We start from the raw sequence: 19,011 nt of genomic DNA, 5'->3' as shown, positions 1-19,011 counted from the left end.
TGTTTTAGAATCATATGTTTTAAGGCTGTCCTAATATGCTATTTTCAAGAGCCAGCATTCCTGTTTTACTAACACAAATGATAATGACAGCTTTCCCAAGGCTTTATGCCTGCCATTTAAATTGGTTTTCTCCAGAAGTTTTGGGCTACAATGGGAATAAGGCTGGGACTGCTATATATCATATATATAAACCAGAAGTATTTGTTTTTTTCCTCATTTTCTTTTCTTCCCTAATTCATTTCACTTCCATCTGACTGTATTCCCACTATTCATTTTTCTTCATTCCAAAGGCTACTTGGGATAGTTTTAGATTGCTTAGTAGAAGAATCAGGAATAAAATCTCATTCTCCTTTTCTCTTATAGGAGACCTGGATATGGCCAATAGGGAACTCCGTTCTGTCATCAAAAAGATCTGGAAACGGACCAAGCCCAAATTACTGGATGAGGTGTTACCTGTTGCAGAAGGTTAGTGTTCCTTTGTCTTTTCTGTCAAATCACTATCTTGTCAAGTCTCCAGAAAGTCAAGAGAGGAGGGAAGATTAAACATTACGTTAGCTTAATGGGCCACTTAAATATTCACAGGAGTTGAACAGCTGTTAAGCCTTGTTTGGTGCTGCACTAGTTAAGATTCTGCAGGTGTAACAAAAACAAAATTTTGCTGATGACTGTTCTCGATGCAAAATGAAGTCATCCTTGAAAACAACAAAATGCACTCAGCACTACAAGAACAGTGGTGCTATTCTCTTGTAGTTTAAAAAAAAGTGAAACATTTCTGTAACATCATCTGAAAGTTTTTAGGGGAACATGAATGCTTTGAACTTAATCACAGGTTCCTAAACGCTTGCATCTTCCACTGGCAGGGGAAGAGATAACTGTAGGAAAATTCTATGCCACATTTCTGATCCAAGATTATTTCCGTAAATTCCGTAAGCGGAAAGAAAAGGGACTGTTTGGACCAGATGGGTCCCCAAGCAACTCCTCCGCCTTGCAGGTAACTCTACCACTTTTAAGACGAATCCCTTAAATCAGGGGTCTCCAACCTTGGCAACTTTAAGACTTGTGGACTTCAACTCCTAGAATTCCTCCGCCAGAATTCTGGGAGTTGAAGTGTAGAAGTCTTAAAAGTTGCCAAGGTTGGAGACCCCTGCCTTAAATGGTCAGATGAAGAGGCCCTGAAACACAGATAGCTGATCCTTTTGTTTTGGGACCTCTCCCCATTAAGGCTGGACTGAGCTGCTTACAAGTTCTAGGGCCTGAGATCCGCAGAGCAATGTCCTGTGACCTGGAAGGAAAAGAGGAGGTGGAGGAAGAAGAAGAAGAAGTTGAGGAGAAAATCATTGAGGAAGAGACAGCCATTTACAAGGTAAAGCCTTTGTTCCAGTTGGATTTAAGGAAGCCAATTTGTAGTTGTGAAAAGGTTACGTGGCACTTTATTGATTTTTCTTCAAAGAAAAGAAAATAGATTAGGAAGAATGCTAGGTTGGAACACTTTCTGACACATTAGGTTTTTAAATTTTTATTTACAGAAGATATTTTTGCATGGAGGAACTTTTACTCATGTGAATCCAGTCATGTGACTCTGTTACCTCTGAAGTGAGAAAACATTTTTTGCCAGTTTAGTAAGAACAAGGTCTCCACTGTATGGATTGCTATTATCTATTAACCTAGAACAAGACTGCTGTTTATTGGAACCTTCTTTGGAGTGGAGTATAATTAGCTTCATATTCATAGTAAAACCTATGTTTTGCTATGTTTGACATAGAAGGTGCTGGGAAATCATGAGTTCTCCCTTAAGTCATGAAAATTGGCTTGGTGATCTCTCTCAACTCAATCCATCACACAGAGTTTTCTATTCTAAAAGATAATATTTCTACAAAAAGAAAGCAGGATATAAATGTAGTAAATAATCAAATGTTCCGTTTGAGAAGAATTTTGTTGGAACCGGGGTTAAAAAAAATGCTTAACTTTCTTTTCTGGTTTGGGTGGTCCAGCTTTTTCTTTAACCATACAGCTAGTTTTAGCACAGCTTCCCATGGCACACCTCTAATGTATGGACTAAAAGTTCTGATAAGCTGAGAATTATAGCCAAGCATACCTCAAAAGTCAAAACCCACTCTAGAGCATGGGATCTGTAATCCCTGGAGCACTAGTTGCTCATTGATTTTCCTTTGGCTGTGATTTGGTTCAATATTGTTATCTAAGTTAAGACAGATTTCAACATGGAATTAACATGAATAGATTTTAAAAGATGAATTATTTTGAAAGTCAAATCCTAGTGCCCCTCAAGCTAATTGCAAACGAGATAATTCAGCTTAGCCAGTTCTGTTTTTCCACACCTACTCTTCTGTGCTGAAATTGAAAAAGGTTGCTGCTAAGTTTCTAGGAGAGCAGATGCACGTACAATATGGTGTTATGAACTGCAGAAGGGAAGAGAATTTGAGATAGTTGGAGAAAGGGAATAATAATTCTGTCTGCAGATTTATAATGTGTCTCTAGCTTGATAGGGCTAGAAAGCCAGAGACTACGGTTCTTATTTTGCATGAAGCCCCCAAAAGAATTTGGAGATCATTTTTTGAAGACATTCCTCTGAAGATTTCTTGCCTAGTTCCCCTCCCACACAAACCAGGAGGCAATTTCTATTACATGGCATACTAATGGCTGATTTCTAAAAAAAGTAATATGGCTCAAATTATTCCCTTAAGACTGAAGTCCTCTTTTCCTTGCAGGTTTGCAGCTAAAGAATATACAGCAATTATTTTTTTGTGAATGAGCAAAGTCTGCATTTATTTCAGATTATTCCAAGGTTGTTCACAGAAAGGGGTTTAAAAAAGTCAAAATGATGGCCACAACCATACATGTAAAAAGCATGTGATTGTATGATTGTGGCTCCCATTTATACTTTTTTGAGACCCTCGTTGTGGACACCCATTATTCATTCTCTTTTTCATGATCGCATTGCTTCATATTCAGTTTATGAGTTCTGAGCTTGGGCATTACAATTTCTTCTCCAGCTTCAAAGCCTAGAATACTGGATTATCATTGACTTGTGGAATTGGAAGCCACTACAAGCACTTTTAAATAATTCCTCTGCAATTTGTATTAGAACTTATTAAATTAGTCTCAAGGGGGTCCATACTCTTAAAAATCTCCCAAAATAGAGAACCCTCAACCCATAAGGAGACAGTTCCACTGTTGTACAGATCTTACCATTTGGAAGTTTTTGTTTGTATCTAAAAGAAATCTAGGTTGGTGCGGCTTGTAGCCATTATTTTTGTTCTACTTTCTGTGGATAGTAACAAGTTCCCTATGGTACCTTTTAACATATTGAATCAGCATCAAGTCTCCCATTTAATCTTTTCTCCAAACTTCTTTAATCTGTTATTGTAGACATATCCTCAAATTCCTATATTATCTTTGTTGCTACACAGTACTCCAGTTTGGAGTAGAATAAGATAGGGACTTGATGTACCTTTTGTGCAGTGCTTCTTTTGATGAAGCCCATAACTATGTTTGCTCTTTTAGCAGCTGTCTCACACTGCTGGTTCATGTTAGCTTGTTCTCAGTGACTGAGCCCTTTTCCTTCTATGAAGTTTTTGCAAAGCCACAAATCTTGCACAGCCATAAATTTCCTAATGTTATCCATTGCAATTCTCCCTTTTGGAAGACATCTTGTTTCTCTCAGTTCAGATTTCTAACATTCTGTATTTTTGAGTATAGAGACCAAACCTTCCAATTTTGATTCATCCACCTATTATCCAGGTCATTAATAAAGATATTGTATAATACTGTCCGAAAGACTGATCTTTATGGGACTCCATAGGTTACTGCTTTCCAATTTCCAGATCAAGTGTTCATGTCATTTCATGCTTATTGTTATAGTTAGCCAGCCATTTAACCACCATCATGCTCATGGTGATCTTTCACACATTCAATTAAATTTGCTCCCAATTATTGGGAATAATCCACATAATGGGTTGAACTATGTGGTTGCATTTCCTGGGCCACCTTCCTACTGTGTCATCTATCTAAACAACCTTTTATTGGTTTATCAGTGAAAACATTGTGTGGAACCTTGTCAAAAAGGTTGCTGAAAGATGGGAAGCTCACATCCTCAGCATTGTTACCTTGCCAAGAAATGCAAGATTTGCAAGAAATGCAGGACCTATTTTTGACATATACTTACTAACTTTTAGCAACCATAGCACTGCCTTCAAGACACCTTCCAGTGATCTGAATTCCTACACTTCTCATTTGAAATATTGTAAATGATCCTTGCTTGTTAGCTGTTCCTTTGATTTCCAATAAGTATCCTTTTTTATTATCAGTTCCTTCTTGAATTCTATAGCTTGGCTATTGGCATCTTTAGATGTTTCCTAGTTTTCTTCCCTACTAGTATTGTTGGAGGCTATGCAATTCTTAATTTCCTTTTCAAAAAGTCACAGCCACCTACATTTTTTGCTTTTAAGGTTTTATTTCTATAGCACCTTTCTTATCATTTCTTTTGGTTCATTAAAATTTGCCTTTCTATTATCCATGGTTGGAGTTGTTTTTTTTAATGAAACTTTTTTTTTAATTAAAACTGTAGGAATGCATGGTTACTTGCTCCCAAAGTTCCTACCACTTTAATATCCTTAATCATCTCGTCCTGGTTAATCCCAAATAGCAGATCCCTTAATGCCTACCTCAATCATTTGAGAAAAGAAATTATCACTAAGGATGAGTAAAGAAAGTATGTGACATCTTAACGTTTGGTAGAATTTATCTCCCAATAGAAACCTATAAGTAGTTGAAACCTCCCTTCAGAACTACATCAAGGGGTATTGGGATTTCGGTGAATCTTTTTCCTCTTCGGGCTAGTTTGATGATTTATAGCAAGTTATTGTTTCTACTAGCTTGCCCTGCTATATTAACTCAGATGCTCTCAACACTTGTATTACCATCAGTCCATTAGACCAACTATAGGGAAGTTCACTCCTTTTACACAGCACTATCCTGCCTTCTCTCTGAGGTTGGCTGTTCCTCTGAGGCAAGCCATCCCACTGTGTTTCTGTAATCATTCTTTTATCATGCCTGCCTTTCTGTCCTATGATGCCTGACTGACGTTGCTCATCCTTTATGTATTAAGGTAGGGACATTTACGATAATTGATTAGATTCCCTGTTTCGACCTCCCTGCATTTCTTTTCTTCTTCTTTAACTGATAATTACTAAAAAGTCCTTTCTCTTAAAGAATGTTTGCTATCATTGGGAAGCATTGATTGGGAAAATACCAGCTGGGCTCCATGATCTTTTCCTCCCCAAAGCCATGAAACAAACATTCATATGCCAGAAGGGTCATGCCTTACAATTTCATTCCTATCCTGTTGGATGAGTCGGAACACCTGGAATCAACCATTCTGAAAAGTCTTGTTGTTTCTTTGGTCACATCTCAGATCTGGGCACCCAAAGGGCAATGTATAAAAGGGTTCTCGTACGTTTTCTCTTGTTGTGTCACTATCTTTCATCTGAGGATTGTTAACAGTACAAAGAAAATACAGGGAAACCTGAAGTACAGTGGCTAAATCCATGAAAAAATGCAGCCTTCCAGAATTACACTTCATGCCCCCCTCCCCAAAAAATCTAAATGCGTGTAAGATTGTGGAAGATGGTGCTTGCTGCCAGAGTAGTTTAAACAGAGCAGATGAAGCTGGGAGTGGTCATAAGGGCATGGGCGAAACATACAAATACATATGAATTGAAAAGATGCCATTAACCACAATTCTTCATAAGTGTAAATAAATGATTTTTTTCTGAAGGCCTGGGTTTCCCAGTGGTGTAACTGATATTGATTTTACTTTGACAGTCAGGATGGGGAATCAGTTTGGTCTGATGACAGAAGTGATAATTAGGACTGCTATTTTGAGAATGATATACAATATGTACAAGTAAACACCAAAGACTGGAAAGCTGCAGGTGTGCAGATTCGACAAAGGAAAAGAAGCTCTGAACGTAAGACTGAGGTTGACACATAGATTTGAAAGAACAGGCCCAGTTTAAAATATCTAGCTAGATCACACGTATAACGTACTAAGCTATCCAGGAAAAGCAATGCACAACAGGAAAATTATTGATTTCCAAGACTTCCAAGACTTCCTTCCTTTCTTCCTTCTTACAGAGTTCTGAGTTGTATAGTGCAGCCCCTGACCGCCGTACCTCAGTTGCTGAGACTCCAACAGAACAAGAAGGCAAGACTATGGCCTCTCAGCACCTCTCTAAGACCAGCTCCTCCCATGCATTAAATGGGCTGAAGCCCTATGAAGAGAACCTTAGTGGCAGCGATGAGCCTGCTGACTTGCCTGTTGTTTCCATTCAACGCAGGATAAACAGGTGCAGAAGGGTTGAATGACAGGGGAGGAAAGAAGGTAGTTGTAAATTCAGTGGGGCTCCCGTAAATTGCGGGAGGGGAAAGAGTTTGGAGACTATCATTCTTCCCAACCATATATTTCTATCCAGGCAACGCTCCAGTTTCCCACCAACAGCAGAAGAAGTAGTTAACCAAACTGAACTTTGTATAGAGGACACCTCAGCTGAGCAGGGAAGCAATAGCCGGGAGGAAGACTCTGAAAACCTGCCCCCCCATGACAAGTAAGTGTTACTTGTTGTGTTACTCAACAAGTAAGTATTGAGGCATAGTAGTGCAGTATTGTACCGCAGCATTGGTTCTGTTTGCAAGTAATGACAAGGAAACTGGATTTGCTTCTTGGTATTCCACTTCCATGTTTTTAGTTAACTATCCAGTAGATGAATTATGTCTCTTCCAATGCCATGTCTGCACTCTTATCATGGTCCCTCTGGATATTTTCACCAGAAGAGACGAAAGGTCAGATGAGCAGGACACTCTGAGGATGTCCTCTCACCTGGAAGAGCAGATCTTGAGCATGGAGTCGGGGGAAAACTAAGCCTTCTCGTTCTTCCAAACCTACGTCTGACTTGGAGGATACCTCATAATCCCCAGATTCCTGAAAATAACTTTGTGAAGCAGAAGGGCAATGCAAAAGTACAAGTCTTGCAAGATCAGCTACTGTGTCTGCAAAGTTGTACTCAGGAGGCATGAATATCTCCCCTAAGAGCTAATAAATGTGATCTGGGAGAAGTACTCCACTGCTTCTGCATGAAAATCTTCAATATAACAAATACTGGGAGCTATGTTTCTCATCTGTGTATCCCAAATCTTGCTTGACTTGCTCAGATAGACTGAACTATTCACCTTACCTGCTTTTCTGAATAGCAGGCTTTGGCCCTCCTATTTTTGTACCTGGACTGGACTTGGATAAAGTCCAAGCTGTTTTCTCTTCATGGTCAGGACATCATAATCCCTGACCTTAGTTTACCAGACTGTGTCCTTTATCCAGGACAGTTTGTTTCTAGACACTTTATGCAGATGAAGGGGTTATTTTTGCTATCGCAGTTTATGCTTTGCAGACTTGACTCAACTACCTTGGAACTGAGCAGGTGAGTTTGCCACTCAGATAAAAATGCCCAGTTGTCTCATCTGAGAAACGTTCATGGTGATCTTTCACACATTCACTTAATTCGCTCCCAATTATTGGGAATAATCCACATAATGGGCTGAACTATGTGGTTGCATTTCTCACACAGGCAGTCTCAGCGGCACAACCCTCAGTCCCACCAGCATCACTGGCAGAGTGGCTACGGGGGCACTGTGCCTCTGCTCTCCCATCGGGTCAACAGCAGACTCATCAAAGGAGTACTGGATGGCAGGCAAACCAAGCGCCGGCGCCTCTTGCCAGCCACTCCCGCAGGTCAGGATGATGGGGATTTGGTGTCAGGTGGAGAGTAGCTGGAAGAGGGAGGGAGAAACTATGCAAACCTGTCAGTTGCAGGAATATTTATCTATCACACCACAAAATGTGTACAGTATCTACAAATGAAGCAACAATGTCTATTCAGTCTCTTTAGGACCAATGAATGATGACAGGCTGGGGACAAGAACAGGAGATAGTATTAAATTTGGAAACAGTACAGTTTCAAAACGTATGGGGAAATTTTGAAAACACAGGCTTTTAAGTGAAGAACTAAATTCAGTTGAATAGTCTATGGGTTAGGATAGCTATAAACAACTATAGAGTTACTTTATCCACTCTGTTTTCACTTGCATTCTTTCTTGTGGTCTTAGAAAAGTGTGTAATCATGCTATGTTTAGCTTTTTTTAAAATTATGATAGGGAACTGTTACACATTTAGTGAATGAATAAATACTAGGAGATTTGGCTAAGCTAAACGGGACTAGTAGAAGGTGGTCCTGCGCCAATGGCCACTTAATACCTGCTTGCCATTCACTTCCATCACTTTCCTTCTTTGGGCAGACCGCAAACCAGCCTTTAGCATCCAGTGCCTGCAGCGTCAAGACAGCTGTGATGACATCCCCATCCCAGGCACCTACCACCAAAAGGCACCACTGGGCCGAACACACGTGCAGGTAAAAGAACGTGGACAGAGCCTTCTTTTTAAAAGAGAGACTTAGAAAACAGTATTATTTCGCTCTTTGAGTTCCTTCCCTATTTTTCTCAGTATGTGAGGACTGTTTATGAGACAGACATTCTAGTAAGATTGCTTCATGTGTTGTAGGGATGAACCTGAACTCTGAAAACTGGTGTAGGTCTCTCTCTCCCCCCCCTCCCTCCCTCACACACACACACACACACACACACATCCCACACCAGTTTGACCAGGGGTGGGATCCGACTGGTGTAACTACCGGTTTGGTGATTTACATTTTGCGCGCACACACCTGATGAGCGCTGCGCACACGTGTGAAACATCAGCTTGCTGCCTGGACAGCTGAGCAGCGCTGCATGCGGGTGCGCAGCGTTTGAAAAAGCACTTTTTTCCTGCTTTTTCAACCGCAGCTGTGCCGCACAAAACAGTGAGGTTGAAAAAGCAGGAAATAAAGGTCAAGTAAAAGGCCGGACGGGCCAAAATAGAAGCAGACACAGAACTGGTTCTATGTCTGTTGCTCTTCAAAGCTACCAGTTCTACAGAGCCAGACAGAACCAGTAGAATCCCGCCCCTGAGTTTGACCTCTCCTAGCTGAAAGAAATGCTGTGTCCATTTTAACAGTCATGTTGTATGTCACTCAACTGAACGCTTCAGGATGCTCTTCTGTAATGGTTCGCCTTTCTTCACAGATAATACATGACAGTAATTGAACTTGTAATATGGTTGTTTTATGATCAAACCAGGTTAACATTGTTCCTATTGTTGACTGTTCCATTATTTGATTGTACCATGCATCAAACTATTTATACCCATTCTTTCCAATCTCATGTCCACAGGATATAATCCCCAAATATCTTGCCAGATGCTGGCTAAAAATTGTTGCAGGTTGGTTCCAAACAACTTGAGATCTCCAACCTGGAAAAAAGGGAACACACACGGTTTATCTATCTGGGGTATCCCAGGAATTTCCATGGCTCTTCTCTCCCACTCTGCTCTCCTATCAGGAAGCACACCGAGCTGCTTCTGCTTTTCCTTGGAGCATTTCTTCACCTAGCTTCAAATTGTTCACTGATTGGGAAAAGCTCCCCAGATACAGTTCCAGACCCTGAATCATTGTGGGCAGGGCAGGAAAAGACCGTGTCAACTTGAGATGGCCTTGCCGTGTCCACAATGATTCTGGATTTCAAGCTGTCAAAAGACTGAACTGGCCTTTTACTTTGTAAATGGAAAGGCTGTTAAAAAGCACAGCAGCATTATTGTCATTAGGCTGACTGCATCTCCCTTCTCTTTCAGTCCCACCAGGGCTACGGCAAGTATAGCTCATGGCACAGTGGCAGCCGCACTTCAACATCTTCCTCGCAATCATGGGCCACACCTCCAAAACGGGGCCGGCTGCTCTATGCTCCGCTCATCCTAGTGGAGGAGGAGAGGGTGCCAGGATACAGCTGGGAAAAAAATAGCAGCAGCCTTCCACCCATGTCGCAGGCTCACTGGTACAGGAATGAAGCCGAGCTGACCTGCCACACCTATGGAAGCCTCAAGGTTCCAAGCCCACTCCGGCACAGCTCCGGTGGCAGATCTGGCAGCGCAGACAGTCTGGTGGAGGCGGTGAGTCTGGGACAGGTCTCCTTGTTTCCTTCAAGTACTGTAATTTAGACTAACACAGTTAAAGATACAAGTTGTATGAGCAATAACACAAGTAGTAACACAAATAAAAAGACTGTACCTCTTTCTGTTTAAACTCTCATTATGTAAATTATACAGCCTCAAAAAATTAAACAGGAAGAAATTAAACTTAAGAGAGTGGAGAGAAAAATCAAAAGCAAATGAAAAAGTAAAGAAAAATAACAATGTTAATCAGTAGTTGCGTTATATTAAACTTATTCAAATTGTTACAAATAAATTTTATGTAGCCTTTTCTGCTACATAAAGTCTTTCAAAGGCTGAGAAGTGACAGATTTCACTGAGTCATAGTTCGGTACACTTCCAGCATCCAGAACTGAATATAGGACAGAATGCTTGATCAAAGTATTTTAGGGAATAGTCAAACAATTACCAGTCTTCCATTCTAGATCTCCACTTGTTGAGAAACCTTGGAATAAATTATCTGCAAGTAAATTATCCTTTTTCATGTCTCAGGTTTCAGGTATAATGCCGGGATCATATTGATCTGCCTTATGGATGAGCAGTGGCAGGACCAGGGTGGAGCAGTGCGATCTTTCTCATCTTATTTGACCTCTCAGTGGACCATATTCATAAACTCACCTTTCTTCTTTTTCTCCTAGGTGCTCATCTCCGAAGGCCTAGGCGAGTACGCCCAGGACCCAAATTTTGTGGCCTTTACCAAGCGGGAGATTGCTGATGCATGCCACATGACTCTGGATGAAATGGAAAGTGCTGCCACGGACTTGTTGAGTCGCAAGTCTGCTGGTGGCGATAGCAGCAGCCGAGGTGGTGGAAGCCACCTTCTGTATAGCAGCGATGGGGAACACAGTGGAGCTGAGAGTCTAGGCCTTGTTTATAGTGATGAAGAAAGCTTCCGTTCCCATGAGGAAGAGGACTTGGCTGATGAGATGATCTGCATCACCACTTATTGACCAAGAAATGCCCTCCCAGCAGGGCACAAAGAGTTAGTGGCTGCAGAACTGTTCAGAACATTACTGTGGTGGTTGTAGTTGTTTAAAAAAACAATGGAGTTCAGGGTTAAAAAATCAAACGCCATCCCCACATTGACTGTAGCAGAAACAATTATTAGAAAGACTGGACAATAAGCTTTCCTGATTTAGGGAGTCTGCTCTTTGTCTTCCAGGCTTTGGCTCTTCCAAAAATGGTACAGAAACAGCAGCCTTGACCCTTTTCTTCTAAGGAAGGGTTCTGGAATTGAACAGTCATTCCCATACAATTAGTTGTATTTTTTCATCAAAAACAATAGATATTGTTTAAATGATCTGGGATGGGAAGTTATTTTGCTAGATCATATTAAAAAGAGAGAGAAAAAGTAAATTGTTCTCTAACATCTTTTCCCTGATATTAATTACAACCAGTTCTTTTATAGTTGCTTTTCCAACCTGGTACCTTCCAGATACTTTGGATTTCAGCTTTTATACTGTATTCTCCCAGCTTCCCATAATCATAAATGAGGTCAACATCCCACAAATGATATTGGTATCCTGGGCTTTATATAATAAAGAATCCAGAACAACCTCTGGAGTTCCTCCTAGTATATTCAGTTGAATTAAAAGAATGTGAATGATTTGGGGGAAGTTATCTGCGGGTGGGAATCCAAAGTATTAAAGAGAAGACCGTCATGATGAAACTGTGTGAGATGTTACTTGATCCAATCTATTGGTCATAGAAGATTTTCGTATGTCTATTGCCATACATAGCAGACTAACCTCCCAATCCAGGAAATCCTATGGTTTCCCTAAATTAAAAATGGGTAACTTTTCATCTAATTTCCTGAAGCTGTCCAAGTTACCCATATTCAACAGCCAGCTAACTGAATAAAGGTGATGTAATTTTCTGCATTTGCAGAAAGGGATGCAAAAGAAGAAGGAGATGAGGCTGTTGGTCTTTGTTAATAAATATACGTCCTCCTTGCAAGGCGAAACAAAGTAGAATTACCTTCTTAAGACCAAGGGTCCCCTGAAAACACACATTTGTATTATTAAAAAATATACATACTTAAAATACTATTTTATCTCCCTATTCATTTCAAAAGGCCCCCTGAATATTTTTATAGAGTGCATAGCCTTAAAACTGAAAGACAGGCCATAATATTTCACCTGAATCAGATTTTTTTTTTTCTCCTTATCATTATTTTACTTCTAAGGAGAAAGAGGAGAAGGAAAGCTCTGCAAAATACAGAATGTTTTTAATGATCAAGCAGGATGGAAACAGTTCCGGGAGAGGATGAAGAAAAAGGAACAAACATGCCAGTAAAGCTGAGGAAGGGTGGATTTGCTTCCCTTTTTCCCCCCTGCTGTAGCTGGATGGAATTTCTTCTTTCGCCTACAGTGGGAAAACCTGTTCCTCCACAGATTATAACTCAACCATTATAATTCTCGGCATCAATCACTATTGCCCAAGCTAGCTGCGGCTATTGGATTTAGTTTGACAGCACTGATGGGGGCAGGTATATTCGAATTTCTTGCCTATTTGCATCTTAAATCATGAAAAAGGAAATCTGGAGGAAAGTAGCTATTTAGGCCTACATGTATATGGAATTATTCTTTCCCAGCATCAGACAGGCCAGTTTTTAAATTGAAATGTTTTTCTAACCAATCTTTATTTTCAAGAACATTATTATCTAGTGATAATTTAGAATTGACAACACATTTTCAAATTTCACCATAAAAATGTATGACTGGTTATGAGATTTTCTGACTATGGTGATTGTGGATTTGAAGGGTCTCAATTGAAGCCAACTGCAGAGATCAGTGAGTGCATAACGTAAATATAGGCTACCAAGTCTGTTAACACAGTGGTCCCCAACCACCGGGCCCCGGACCGGTACCGGTCCCTGGATCATTTTGTATCGGGCCACCTATTTTGCTTGGGCGCCACCATCTTGTTTCGACAGCGCTTGAGAAAGTGCTTCCGGGTGAGCTTGTCAGTTGTCGGTTGGAAAGTGGCATTTGGGTGCTGAAGGAATCCTTGCGCCTTAGTTTCGTCGAAGGGGGGGGCGGCTTCGAACGAAGAGCCGTCCCAATGGTAGTGAAGTCTCGTGTTACTCAGGAGGAGATTAAGAAAGAGCCTGAAAAGCCCATCGACCACGATAAGGTACAAAGGAGGAGTTGAAGGTGGCGGGGAGAAGCGGGGGACGGCTGGCTGGCCGGTCGCTCGGCTCGCCTTGCCTTGGTCGTGCGTGCTGATGCCGGTACCGGTCTGTGGATCATTTTGTGGTGCCGGTGCCAGGCCGTGGTACAAAAAAGGTTGGGGGCCACTATGTTAACAGACAAGGCAAGCCAAGAAGCAAACAATGTACATGGTCAAAATGGATCAAATTTTGGATGACTACTATTGTGAAAACAAATGTTTTGTAAAAACCAAGATACTCAGAAAGCTAGACAATATTTGATTTTAAGGCTATGCTTGAGGACAAAAAGGAGGATATTCCTTCCTTTTGGAAGACTTCTGGTATCCCTGGGTGAGAGGAAGTCCTCCGGCTGAGCTGGCTTTTTGCAATGTTTAATTGATGAGCCAATGTCTTGTACCAACAGATCCCAGAGGGCCTTTGAGCTAAATAGCTTTTGTATTACCATCAAAAGGCATATGGATAACATGGGTGTTGTATGAAGGCCCCGACCCAGGTTTAAAAGCCCTCAATTCAAATGTTTGAGAGGTCCTTTCCAAGGTAGCAAGATAGGCAGAGACACAGAAGAGAAAGGTAGAGGCAGTATGATCCCATTTTGAATTCAATCGAACCTATATTAGCTTTGGACTTACCCACACAGGGCCCTTTCTAATGGATGACTTATGAGGGAAGGAGAGTACTGACATTAAAAATTATTTATTCTGGCATAAGTTTGCTACCCAAGAACAAAGACCAGTTTTAGTGCATATTTAGTTCACATAAACCTATCAAAGATCCAAAATATGTTCATAAGTAATGCTAACTATCCCTTGAAATTTACAAAATTATGTGGGTAACATTTTAAATAAGTTTTCTATATAGAACCACTAGAGTTTGAGCTAAAATTTAAAGGGATATCAAATGAATAGAATAGAATAGAATAGAATAGAATAGAATAGAATAGAATAGAATAGAATAGAATAGAATAGAATAGAATAGAATTATTTATTGGCCAAGTGTGCTTGGACACACAAGGAATTTGTCTTGGTGCAAATGCATAAATACATTCATCAAGAGTCAAGAATCATAAGATACAACACTTAATAATAGTCATAGAGTACAATAAGCAATCAAATCATACTGGGAAACAATATAAATTGTAGGATACAAGCAACGAAGTTACAGTCATACAGTCACAAGTGGGAGGGGATGGGTGATAAGGAGTGATGACAAGATTAATAGTAATAGTAGTGCAGACTTTGTAAATAGTTGGACAGTGTTGAGGGAATTATTTGTTAAGCAGAGTGATGGTGTTTGGGAAAAAACTGTTCTTGTGTCTAGTTGTTTGGGTGTGCAGTGCTCTATAGCGTCTTTTTGAGGGAAGGAGTTGAAACAGTTTATGTCCGGGATGTGAGCGGTCTGTAAATATTTTCACAGCCCTCTTTTTGACTCATGCAGTATACAGGTCCTCTATGGAAGGCAGGTTGGTAGTAATTGTTTTTTTCTGCAGTCCTAATTATCCTCTGAAGTCTATGTCTGTCTTGTTGGGTTGCAGAACCTAACCAGACAGTTATAGAGGTGCAGATGACAGAGTCAGTAATTCCTCTGTAGAACTGTATCAGCAGCTCCTTGGGCAGTTTGAGCTTTCTGAGTTGGCGCAGGAAGAACATTCTTTGTTGTGCTTTTTTGAGGATGTTTTTGATGTTCTGGTGTGCAGTGCTCTATAGCGTCTATCATCTATCGCCCAACGAGGATGGTGTGGTTCTCACTCCTGGAGAACTTTAACTCCTGTCTGTATGCGGATTCATCATTGTCTCGAATGAGATGAATCACTGTTCCATCATCTGCAAACTTCAGTATTTTAACAGATGGATTGTTTGAGATGCAGTCATTGGTATATAGGGAGAAGAGAAGTGGAGAAAGCACACAGCCTGGGGGGGGCCCTGTGCTAATTGTACAGGTATCAGATGTGATTCTGCCTAGCTTAACCTGCTGCTTCCTGTCTGTTAGGAAGCTTATGATTTATTTTTTTATTTTATTTTGTCAAGCGATTATAAGATAACAGGTATAAGAATAAACATAGTTATGAATACATGAAATGGATACATATAAGAAAAAAAAGAAACAAAAGGACAGGGGCGGTAGACATATTGGTGTGCTTATGCATGCCCCCTACAGAGCTCTTAGGAAAGGGGTGAGGTCAATAGTAGACAGTTTAAGGTTAAAGTTTTTGGGGTTTGGGGAAGAAACCACAGAGTCAGGAAGAGTATTCCAGACATTGACCACTCTGTTGCTGAAGTCGTATTTCCTGCAATCAAGTTTGGTGCAGTTTATCTTGAGTTTGTATCTATTGTGTGCTCTTGTATGGTTATGGTTGAAGCTGAAGTACTCAATGACAGGTAGGACATTGCAATATATAATTTTATGTACTATAAATCAGACCGAAGTGGTGTAGTTCTAGGTTGTCTAGGTCTAGAATTTCAAGTCTGGTGGCATAAGGTATTCTGCAACGAGTAGAGGAGTGGAGAACTCTTCTTGTGAAATATTTCTGGACTTTCTCAACTGTACTAATATCAGATACGTAATGTGGGTTCCAGACTGATGAGCTGTATTCAAGTCTTGGTCTAGCAAATGTTTTGTATGCTCTAGTTCAGTGATGACTAACCTTTTCAGCTTGGTGTGTCGAAAATCGGGAAAAAGTGTAGCCTTCCTCGGGTCGTGTGTCACTTCAAGAAATATCAATAATTTGGTAATATTTGCAGCCCTAATAAAGAAAGAGTTATATTTTTAATATATTATATTTATTAGTTCAAAAAGTTAAAAGTTTTGGAGATTTTTTTTGGAGGGTTTGCATGGTGCTCTGTGATGATGGTGAGAAGCAAGAACTGCAAGAGGTGCTATGGAGGCAATTAAAGCTTAGAGGAGCTGGAGAGGGGCTGAATGCTGCAGACTAGACATCCAAGCGTTTTACAGTGTGAGAGAAGAAGGGAGAGCCACAAAGACAGAAATGTAGATTTTAGTATTAATTGCACTTACAGGACAGCCACCTGATGCTGCTTATCGTGAGCACTGTGTCTGGTTGTTGTGGTGCAGTCCTCCTGCGATGTTTATGACGGACTGGGCTGGGGTGATCACACAGGGCTGTGAAACTCGTCTCCCTGGTCTCAGGGCTGCAGGTGCAGGATGTGGGGATTGGAAGGCCACCTTACAGGGCTGTGAACCTCATGGATCTCCTTTCCTCCTGTAGCGTTCCTGAGGTAATGAAACTGACAAACCTCAGTTTATGGCGGTTAAAACTGGTTCTCTGCTGCAAAGATCTCGCGGCAGCGGTGACACCATGCCCACACACAACAAGCAGGGAGCAGGGATTGGAGCAGAGCACAGGCAGCCTCTAAATGTGCAGGTTTTCCCCACACCAACATGCGTGTCAGTCAAAGTGCCTCGGCGTGTCACGAGTGACACGCGTGTCATAGGTTAGCCATCACTGCTCTAGTTAGTAGTGTGATATTACCAGAGAAAAAGCTACACAGGATTAGGTTAACAACTCTTAATGCCCTTTTGGCTATGTAGTTACAGTGGGCTCTAGCACTTAGATCATTAGAGATGAATACTCCAAGAACCTTGACAGAGTTTGGATCATCAACAAGGTCTTGACTATTCAGCTTGTATTTTATTTTCTGATTTTTTTTGCCAATATGTAAGACAGAGCATTTATTTGTTGAGATTTGAAGTTGCCATTTGTTTGACTATTCTGATACATAGTCGGGGTCTTTTTGAAGAATAGCAGTATTGTCGGTGGTGTTGAATAGCTTTACATCATCAGCAAAGAGAATGCAGTTGCAGAGGTCATATATGTAGAGGTCATATATGTAGAGTATGAAGAGAATTGGTCCTAGAACACTGCCTTGGGGGACACCACTGTTGACAGGTACAGAATTTGATAGGACGCTCCCAATTTTGACCATTTGTTGTCTGTTTGACAGGAATGCTTCTATCCAGTTATGCAGGTGTCCAGAGATACCATAAGATTTTAGTTTTAGGAGTAGTTTGTTGTGCACCACTGAATCAAAGGCTTTACAGAAGTCTATGTAAATTGCGTCTATTGCTTTGCACTGATTGAGTTGTGTAGTTCATACGTTTTTGCAGTGTAAGAGTTGCTAAACTCGAATTGTTTATTAGAGAGTAAGTTGTTTGTCTCTAAGTGAAGGATAACAGATTGGTTAATAATTGATTCCATGACTTTACAGGTGACGCAGCATAAAGAGATTGGTCTGTAATTTTCGACTAGGCTTTGAAGATGGGAATGACCGTGGCTAATGACCATAGGTTTGGCAAGGAGCTGGTCCTGAAAGATTTTTCAAAGATTATGCTTAGAGGTTCAGCTATGGCAGTGGATAGCTTTTTCAAGAAGTAGGCACATATTCCACCCGGTCCAATAGATAGAGATGGTTTTAGATTGCATAGTGCTTTTTCAACATTGTCTTCTGTAAAATCGATATGCATTAGATCACTCTAGTTGTCTGTGGTTTGACTAGGAAATACTGGGCATGATCCATTGCTGTTTACAAATACTGAGCCAAAGAATGTGTTAAAGAGGTTGGCTTTAATGGTGTCATCATTGCAGTCTTTACCATTAGGTCCTTTCAGGGGTGGAATTGAGTCTTTTAGTTGTTTACAAAATTGTAGAAAGCACAGGTGGAATTGGTGCGTAGAAGGTTTTCCTCTTGTTTAATGTGATAATTGATGCATTCAGTCTTTATCTGATGGCATAAATTTTTGTATCGGCTTTTGAAGTTGACAATGTGACCAGATTTATTTTTCCGCCAAAGTGATTTCTTTTTGGATTGAAGCTTCCTTATTGTTATGGGTAATCTGTTTTTCCTGGTTTTGGGAGTTGTTACTGGATCATTTCAAGTGGGTTCAGATACCACTAGCTGGTTTAGTTTAGTTAGAAGAATGTCTAGAATTCTATTGAATTAAGTATTAGCTCTTAGATGAGGGAATAGAAGGGGAACTTACCAAATCTGCAGCTCACACCAAGCTGACAGAAATAGCCAACACCCCAGAACATAGGCTGAAGATCCAGAAGAATCTCAATGGATGAACACTGGGCCCTGTCTAAAATAAGAAATTCAATGGTGAGAAAAGTAAGGTTTTACATTTAAGCAAGAAAAACCAAATGCACAGGTATAGAACAGGTGGAATCCAGCTCAAAAGCAGTAACTTCAAAAAGATCTAGGATTCCTATTGGTCAATCACTTAAGCAGGGGTGTCAAACTCAAGGCCTGGGGTCCAGATCTGGCCCATAGGATACTTCAGTCTGGCCCATGGGGGCCCCCTGGAAATAGCAATGGACCAGCCCATGGTGCCTCTGCCAGCGAAAACTGAGCTTAGGAGGGATGTACACGGCCCTGCTGAGCTCCGTTTTCACTGGCAGAGGGTTGCAGGAGGCTGTCCCAGCCGAAAATGGGGCTCACGAGGGCCATGTGTGCCCCCCCCGAGCTCCGTTTCACTGGCAGAGGGTTGTAGGAGGCAGTCACAGCTGAAAATGGAGTTCGGGAGCCCGTTTTCACTGGCAGAGCACCGGGGCCACCACAGGTGCCCCCCAATAGAAGTGACATCATGCTGGCCACGCCCATCCTGGCCACACCCACCCACCCCAGGTCAAACACAACCCTGATGCATCCCTCAATGAAATTGAGTTTGACACCCCTGAATA

At 41.0% G+C, this 19,011-nt stretch overlaps 1 protein-coding gene across 5 annotated transcripts in view; it reads left to right on the top strand.

Moving 5' to 3' along the window:
• Positions 1-12,190, top strand: part of CACNA1F (calcium voltage-gated channel subunit alpha1 F) — a 55,441-nt gene extending 43,251 nt beyond the window's left edge. For all 5 annotated transcript variants that reach the window (XM_087925807.1, XM_087925806.1, XM_087925805.1 and 2 more), the window contains 9 exons: positions 364-465; positions 861-991; positions 1,223-1,363; positions 6,154-6,365; positions 6,492-6,623; positions 7,638-7,801; positions 8,365-8,477; positions 9,791-10,105; positions 10,783-12,190. In XM_087925807.1, coding sequence (XP_087781933.1) covers positions 364-465; positions 861-991; positions 1,223-1,363; positions 6,154-6,365; positions 6,492-6,623; positions 7,638-7,801; positions 8,365-8,477; positions 9,791-10,105; positions 10,783-11,094 — 1,622 coding nt within the window. In that variant the 3' untranslated portion in view covers positions 11,095-12,190. The remainder of the gene's footprint in view (positions 1-363; positions 466-860; positions 992-1,222; positions 1,364-6,153; positions 6,366-6,491; positions 6,624-7,637; positions 7,802-8,364; positions 8,478-9,790; positions 10,106-10,782) is intronic.
• The last annotated feature ends 6,821 nt before the right edge of the window (positions 12,191-19,011 follow it).

Source organism: Pseudonaja textilis, chromosome 2, assembly GCF_049901715.1.
Source record: "Pseudonaja textilis isolate UNSWEBS1 chromosome 2, rPseTex1.2, whole genome shotgun sequence".
In the NCBI taxonomy this organism is placed as follows: domain Eukaryota; kingdom Metazoa; phylum Chordata; class Lepidosauria; order Squamata; family Elapidae; genus Pseudonaja; species Pseudonaja textilis.
This window is presented reverse-complemented; position numbering and strand designations above follow the sequence as displayed.